The sequence below is a fragment of the Lactuca virosa genome, chromosome 6 (assembly GCF_052849685.1).
Source record: "Lactuca virosa cultivar CGN04683 chromosome 6, Lactuca_virosa_CGN04683_v6, whole genome shotgun sequence".
Classification (NCBI taxonomy): Eukaryota; Viridiplantae; Streptophyta; class Magnoliopsida; order Asterales; family Asteraceae; genus Lactuca; species Lactuca virosa.
Window position 1 is genome coordinate 82,910,416 of NC_136431.1, and position 8,765 is coordinate 82,919,180.

An 8,765-nucleotide genomic window follows, 5' to 3' on the forward strand; every position below is an offset into this window, starting at 1 on the left:
TAATCAAAGTACAAACAACCATTGTATTTAAAAAGTATAAGTATTTACATGTGTTCAATCAATGTATATTGAAACCAAAATAGTTATACAATAAAAGAAGATATGACTCAAAATAGCTCCATCTTCTCAAAAAGCTCGGGGAGTACCTGTTTATTATTTCCCTGCGAATACAAGTAATTTGAAAAGAGAATATCAACAATAAGTTGAGTGAGTGCATAAGTCTTTATGTTTGAAAGGATGTCTCTGTATCTTGAATATGAAAAATGTTCCAGAAAATCCCATATTTTCTGTTGTATATGAAAAGTAGTTTTATTCCCATAAAGCTGTTCTATTTGTAAACTAATGTGCTGTATTTGTAAAACTTGTAACTGAGAGTGTGCCTGGTTTCACCAGCTGTTATTGAAAACTGTAATATACCATTGTACTTTGTATTTTGTAAACTGGTACTTTGAAGATGTACTTACGTTTAGTTGTTTATACACTAACGTGTTGTTAATATCTTTTTAATGAGTTATTATAACCATACTGTGACTGAATGGCTTGAAACAAACGCTTTGTAGGAGTTTAAACTGTTGATAACAATTGTCACTCATTGGCGTGTATGCCTGACTGTAGCTAGCAGTCTGAGTGCGGGGTTGTCAATCCCAATATAGATCTACACACACCTTGTTTCGATTCCCTGACTGGAGACTCTGGTTATAATTATCAGGACTTTAACTTGGTTGTTTAAATGAATTTAAACAATCTGTATTGAATGTCTCATAAAAAGCATATAAACGTTACATGTATAATGAAAACCCAATCATTCTGAAATAGATGAATGATTGTATGTCCGTGAATTAGTATTCTTGACATGTATTTGAAAAATGTAAACCCTTGATTTGTTTTGAATCAAACCTTTGTTTCTTGTAAAACGGTGTATTCTAGTATACTTGAATCATGAATTACTGTTCTATGTATCATAAATTATACCTATTATAATTTATATGTACTTTATGAATTGGTCTTTATCTATTTTTACATGTAACCCTTTGCTCAACATGTTACAAGGGTAATTAAACTGATGAAATAACTTTTATATTTATATACATATACTATTTTATATATAAGTAAAATTTAAACGACATTCAGACCAATAACCGGTACTATAAGTCCACATCCAAACAAGGAAAAGGACCTAGAATGAGTTATTAGTCCTAAACCTTTTAAATCTTATTTATATTAATATATATATATACAAATATGAATTTTTGGGAAAAATATAAGTTTATAAAAGAGTTCAATATATTGGAGTATTTTTGATGTTTTAAAATAGTTTTATCGTGATTTGAAATCATTTATTTGTAACACAAAGTTCTTGTGTTATACTTGTATTTCCCCCCTTAGAACAGTAAAAATTATGAAAATACGGGGGTATGAACTCACTTGATAAGTGGTGATTTAGATAGCGTTTCCTTTCCTGAAAAGGAGTTTATTTGACGAAAAACCGGCTTTAATTGGGCAGAGTTTCGACTGGAGAAAGGTTGTTTTTCTCGGGAATCTCGGGGCTTCGAGGCTTGCTTAGAGTTTGAGATAAGATACCGGGGCTTTAGGGGTTGTATATAAGTTTGTGGAAGTGAAATATGTGAAAAAGGGTGAAAAATGGGGTGAAATATGTGAAATATCCGAGAAGTCTCGCACCCTTTATATAGGGGTGCGAGGGTGCGGTCCGAAGGTGAGTCAGCAGCCACGCGTCGTCAGCAGCGACGGCCACGAGGCCGAGGTCCGAATGCAAGACAGGGAAGCGAGGGGTGTCGGATCCGGAGTGGACCGAACTTCTGTCCAATCAGAAGGTGCCACGCGAGACTTCGGTCTAATCAGCAGACGACACGTAGCGGACACGGGGAGGCCTCGCATCCGAGGTGACGTGGCAGAAGGATGACCATGCGATTTTTCCCGGTTTTCCATATTTTCTCGGTTTTTGAGCCAAAACCTTCTAAAATTCATAACTTTTGCAGAACTCCGTTTTTGACGTTCTTTATATGCACACGTAGGTAAAATTATACTCTACGACTTTCGTTTAGACTTCGTCGGCTAATTTTGAATTTATTTTTAATATTATTATTTTTAACAGACCGGGACAGGAAAATCCATTAAAAATTCATAACTTCTTCAACCGACGTCCGTTTTTATCTGTCTTTTTACCGTTGTACTACTATTGACGAGACCTTCAATTCTTGTTTAGGTTCTGTCGGCTAAAAATCACTCGATCTTTATTTCGTGTTTTTAGCTGTACACTGCTATACTAAAACTTAGAAAAATCATAACTTCCTCATACGAAGTCAGATTTTGGCGTTCTTTTTATGAAAGTTCTCCGTTTAACATAAACTACAACTTTCATTTAGATTGTTAAGGCTAAAAAGCCTTTTATTGAAAATTCAGTTTTTACACTGAACAGTGTTTTGCCGGTTTGGTCGCGGATCTTCGATTGGTCATAACTTCTTCGTTATAACTAGGATTTTAGTGTTCTTTATATTTTTGGAAACCTTGTTACAATCTCTACCACTTGGTTCATCCCAATCGAGATCGTTTAATACTTTATTTTTGAGGGTCAATTATGTAAATATACACAGTATGCTAAAATTTCTCTTTATTATTTTAAAAAGAAGTACAAATTGACCTACACTATTACATAGGTTTGAAATAACGGTTTGTTACAGTGTATGCCTTCTCACACGACGCCTAAGAACCCAAAAGATAGTTTGCAACCATTTACCCACCATATGAATAGCAAACAAAATATCATACCAAGTAAAAACTCAAAACTATCTATAATGGCACGACCAAATTTTCAACGTTATGGGTTTAGGATAATCACATGATTTTCATAATTTACAACCTTGGATAAAGATTTCAAAGTTAAATTTGGAGCATTAGTGGTCATATGTTCCATCTTTTAGGAGAACATGGGTAAAAAGTACAAGTTCAAATGGTACCTATTACCTTTTATGCTCAACCTTTTCTTTCTGAAAAACTTGTTCATCTATAGTCATCCTGGGGTTATGTGCTGTAGATACAACAGACAACTCTATAATAAAAATGATAAACTCGAGAGTAAATTACCCAATTTTCGGTTGGTCATTAATTTTTTAATCGGTGATGCAAAAAACTGATCCTAATCATGTTTTCCATTGTGAAATGTAATGAGAGTGCAAGTACTAGCATAGTATGATATCTAATGGATTGTCCGTTACACCATTACTAAACTGGTTGTTGGTTTCCAACGAAATTGATTTCTATCAAATTGTTGTTTTCCACACCGATCTGGTTCGGTTTCCAATTTTTTAATGCACCTCTAATTGTCATCGTGTTTTTATATGCTATGAATATATGAATTTTTCAGGATATCTTGTTTCATACAAAACAGGGGAAATGGCCACCCATGGTGTTGGTGGCAAATATATTGATATGGGAGACTTAAAAACCCAAGCCAAATTACATATTGCATACAGGAAAATAAGAAATGAAAAATAAAAATTAGATGACATACTAAGGCCCCGTTTGATACGCATCTTTCCAGGTCCAAACATATCTTTCTGGCTGAATGGACCGGAAAGACTGTTTGATTTGCACAAAAGAATGGGTCTTTCCCGGTAAGATATGTCTTTCCCAGAAAGCCCCAAAATCATATCTTTCTGGCTGAATGGGCTGGAAAGACAATTATACACCAAACCCCGCCTCTTTCTTTCTTTATTGGATTATTAATTTTTTAAAATAACTTTTTTTAAATTTATTTTTTATTGAATTATTACTTTTTTTCATCATTCAGAACAGTCAATCAGATGTACAATCAAACATCATGATTTCTTTCCCAGTCAGAAAACTTTCCCAGACAGCATTTACCAGACAGCACTTTCCCAGACAGAAACTATCAAACGGGACCTAAGTCTGTCGAGCCTTTTGCAAACTTGAAATGAACACCACCACCTTCACATAAACCCAATCTTTGAAGCTGTCATAAAATTGAAAAAATGCATGTCTCCCTCGACGGTTGAGAAGTAAAGCGCCACATGCTATCCAAAATCCAGTAGCAAAACCCATGCCCCCACCAATATAAAACCATCCCCATTCTTCCCCATCACCCTCACCTTTACCAATAAGAGGTGGTACTTTTGATTCTTCATCTCCAGGACAACTTTTGGTAAGAGGAGGTCCACATAGACGTGCATTTCCATTGTATCTTGAAGGTTGAAAAGATTGGAGTTGAGTGCTGGTTGGGATTTTCCCAGACAAGTTATTAAATGACAAGTCTAGGTCATTCAGTAAGGTCATCTGAGACATGCTTGATGGTATCCTCCCTGATAAATTGTTTCTGGATAAATCCAAAGTTAGAAGATTTTTCATCTCACCAATATGCTGTGGAATCTCTCCAGATAGAGCGTTCATTGAAAAATTCAGGGCAATCAAGTCATAAGGATTGGTAATTTCATATGGGATTTGTCCTGTTAGATTGTTTCTTGACAGGTCAATGCTCTTCACCAATTTCAGAGTGCTAAAGAATTCTTGTTCATCTCCTTGCCACTGAATCATTCCATTGAGATTGTTCATTGACAAGTCTAGAATTTGAAGACTAGATAACTGAAATAATTGTAAAGGGATGGTTCCAATGAAGTTGTTTGATCTTAGGATAAGAACATACAGCCCTGATAAGTTTTCTCCTATCCAAACAGGCACATTACCAGAAAACTTGTTGGCCCCCAAATTCAATGAGATTAAACTCGTGCAATTTTTTAAAGACAAAGGCAATTCTCCATAGAAGTTGTTCTTGTATAAATACAACACCTCGAGTTGTATCAATGATCCAATTGAGGGAGGAAGCCTTCCAAAAAGATTGTTGTGTCCGAGATTAAGAACTGTTAGGTTTTTGAAATCCCACAAACAGTCCGGGAGTTGTCCGTTAAATGAGTTATGAGAGAGGTCAAGAAAGTATAAAATCCCATCAACAATTTGGCATATAAAGGAGATTCCTCCAGAGAATTTGTTTCTGGAAAGATTTAATATTGTCAATGTGAAAGAAACATTCGGTACCAGACCAAAAAAGCTGTTGGAACTCAAATCTATCTCCGAATATTTGGCAAAATTTGATAATAAATCTGGTAGTTTCCCACTAATGTTGTTGGAAGAGAGATTCAGATATTGTAATTGAGAAGGCCACATGTACCAAAACTCTAGAGGAATTGTGTCTGAAATTCCAGTATTGGAAAGATCAAGATACCTAAGATTTTTGAGTGTCTGAATCCATTTGGGGAAGCCAGTCCCTAGCAGCTTGCAAGACCTCAGATCAATTTCCTTTACATATGAAAGGCCTGACAAGTGATATGTGGAAGGAACTGTAAGATTATTAAAAGAAAGGTAAATGAATTCAAGGCTGGGTAGTTCCCACAGTTTGTCACTTATACTTCCATTTAAATGATTATGAGATAAGTCCAACCATTCTAGGGATGAAAACTTTTGGATCACATTGGACAATGACCCTGTAAATTGGCTTCCATAAGCAAAGAATTCTTTTAATGCAAGTGATGTGCATCCAGACAAGTTGTTGAGAAAATCAGGAAATTGGACTAAAGCAGAGTTGTTACTGAATTCCAAATCTTCCAAACTACAGAGGTTACCAAGATATTTGGGTATCCCATCTAATATGTTGCCAGAGAGATGAAGGAATCTGAGTTTATTGCTGGTCAATGGGAACAACCAACGATACATGGATGAGGTCAGATTGTTGTCTCGGAGAGTAAGGTCAACAATAGATGAAGAAGAAGAAGAGTTGAGAAATGAAGAAGAATATGGATACATGACCTGTGACAGCTCACATCCATTTAAACTTAAATGTGAGAGTTTCCGGAGACTCAGAACTACATCTACCCAGTGATTTTGTTTGGCTAGGGAAATCCCACTTATTACAAGTTCCTCCAAATGAGAGAGATGAGACAACCACTCTATGTTTTCAAATCTACATCTCCCCATGTATGATAGGGAAAGCTGTTGCAAGCTGCTGAGGTTTCCAAACGCTGTAGGAATGGTTCCATAAAAAGAGTTAAAAGAGAGGTCAAGGCGCCTTAATTTGATCAAGGAACCAACTGACCTGGGAATGGTTCCATAAAGAGAGTTATAGGAAAGGTCAAGATACCTTAATTCAATCAAGGAACCAATTGACCTGGGAATGGTTCCATAGAAAGAATTTCCAGAAAGATCAAGACGACTCAAGTAGGTTAAGTTAAGCAATGAATGGCTTATCTCACCTTCAAGCCAATATCCATTGATATCATGCCCTGTGACATGACCTGTTTGGTTGTTGCAGGTGACTCCACTCCATTTACAGCAGTCATGTTCATCAGCTGTCCATGTAGAGAGACGTTCATCAGGGTCATGAAGGGGAGCTTTGAAAAGAAGGAGAGCTTGTCTCTCTGTATCCAAACACTTTTTCATAACACCATTTGTATCATCTCCTCCTTCTCCCACTGCTACCAATTGGCTGGCAGTTGCAGTCACAAGGAGTAGGAAGAGAAGTGAGAAAATTATAAAAACACAAGGATTCATAATGTAGATCAAAATGAAAATCTTGGGATTTTTGGTTTGTAATGATGCCTTCCTATATGAACTGCACCTATGAGTGTTTATATAGTCTCCACTGTGAGCATAAATGATTCTAAACGGGTGGCCTTCAATTAATTAATTTTGTGGAGCATAAGAAAAAATCAAAGATGAAGATTTGAAATAAATGCCCAAAATTAGTCGTTCAAAGACTTGCAAGTCTTGACAATTTGCATATATTATCTATATCTTATCTGATTACATGATATATTCAAAGAATTTATAGTGATGTTGACCATAACCTTTACTAAATACAAACATATAAGAATGTAAACACAAACATTGAACTGACCCCCAAGTTAACAACAACTATTTCATAAATCTCGTATTCCCATTCCATTGTTAAACAATTTATGTTTATGCTATCCTATGAGTATTTTTATGAAATCAATTAGAAAAGTTTTAGCAGAAAAATATCTAATTTATCATATTAATTCAAAAAATTTCGAACAGAAACAGAAACATAAAGTCACTATTCAACAGAAAAGAAAAAACAAAAATCAAACAAAAATCAAAAGAAACGTCATTAACAGAAAAAATAGATAACAGGGATGAAGAGAAGAAATGCGTTGAGTATTAGTGATGACCAATTACCTGACGGAAAACCAAGAAGATGACAAAGGTAAGCGGCGTCTTCGACGACAGTGGAGAGGTACAAGCGACGAGTTCCAAATTAATTGGCTTTTACAAAAAAAGTCCCAAAATTTTGACCCAATGTTTGTTTTAGTCTCAATTTAATTTTTTTTTACAAAAAAATCCTAAAACCGGCAAAATGTTGCATTATGACCAATTTCTACGACCGGTAACAAATTAATTTGACACTGTTTCGTAAACTGACCTAAAATATAGGAATTTTTTCTATAAATAAAATTATTATTTTTGTCAATTTATTTTATTATTTTTATTACTTTGTTAAATATGTAAATAAATATATTATTTTTTTTAAATTCGTTATTATTAATATTATTAAATAAATACATATATATATATATATATATATATATATATATATATATATATATATATATATATATATATATATATATATATATATATAAACGTATTTATTCATAAAACGTATAATTATAAAAAATACGTATGAAAATCATATTTATATACTTTAAAAACGTTTTAAGGTGTAGCTATATATATGGGACATCATCATATTTCACGTTTCTATTCGAATAAAAATGGAAACTTCCATAAACTGTTAATCGTAGATTCTTAGGGTTCCTCTCCTGAGTACGATTTTCCAAAAGATGAAAACTAAAACAAAGAAAAGAGAAAAAGAATAAACATATGACAAAAGGAATCGTTGTAACCTACCATAGTTTATTCGTTGGCATTAACAATGGAGAAGAGGTGATGCTAGGGATTTTCGTGAAAATAAACTCTATAAGAATATTAGAGTCATTGAATCCATCTTGAAACGTCTCTTCATCCTAGACCATCACATAATTAGCATGTGGGGATAGGTAAACAATAAGTTAAGAAAGGGACGGAGGCAGATGGTAGTGTTGATGGTGATGTTGTGGCGACTTTGGTAGCGGTTATAGCTGCGTTGAAGGCTCCATTACGGTAATGGTAGCGGTGGTGACAATGTTGAGGGTCTACAAAGAAGGTTCACTAATAGAGAGGTGAATCATGTATTGTTCTTGAGAGTGCATAAAGTTTATGGAGAGTTTTTGCATTCACTCTTTACTCCACCAAATCACTAGATTTGAACTTTGAACAGGAACTAAAGCTAATGGAGTTCTTCAAACTCCATGAAACAAGTCATGAAGGGACCAAAACTCATTAAAATGGACCAAAACACCAGATACTCATAGATCTACTGATGAAATACAATAAAGCTTGGAAATTTATGACTTAAAAAGGTCTAAAAGGTGAATGGAGGTTGAATATATCATATACAAAGCTCCCTTGATTATTCTTTATTGTTTACTTCACGCTAGAGCATTAAAGATCACCAAATGAGGACCAAAAATGAAGTTTAGGAGAGAGATTGAGTTCCAAAGCCCTTCAATAGAGGCTAAGGTATCATAAGGGTTGGTCAAGAGGTGGTGAAGGCTGAGAAATGACAAACCGTATGCGTTAATGGCCTTTAAATACTCCGAAACCCCCAAAACTGAGCA

The 8,765-nt window shown here is 34.7% G+C and overlaps 1 protein-coding gene across 1 annotated transcript; it reads right to left on the minus strand.

Annotated features, from left to right (window-relative positions):
* Window positions 1-3,489: 3,489 nt before the first annotated feature.
* Window positions 3,490-6,576, minus strand: LOC145121145 (receptor-like protein EIX2). Its single transcript, XM_079056929.1, has 2 exons — window positions 6,240-6,576; window positions 3,490-6,047 (listed from the first exon to the last, which is right to left on the minus strand). The coding sequence occupies exons 1-2, from the start codon at window positions 6,574-6,576 to the stop codon at window positions 3,922-3,924; spliced, it is 2,463 nt and encodes an 820-aa protein (XP_078913055.1). The 3' UTR covers window positions 3,490-3,921.
* Window positions 6,577-8,765: the final 2,189 nt, after the last annotated feature.

What these genes read in the sequence shown, in the direction of transcription:
- LOC145121145 (XM_079056929.1), bottom strand. Translation starts at nt 6,576, where the DNA reads ATGAATCCTTGTGTTTTTATAATTTTCTCACTTCTCTTCCTACTCCTT. An exon ending in GCTTAACTTAACCTACTTGA is followed by an intron (nt 6,048 to 6,239) that starts GTCGTCTTGATC and finishes CCATTCCTACAG; the next exon opens with CGTTTGGAAACCTCAGCAGC.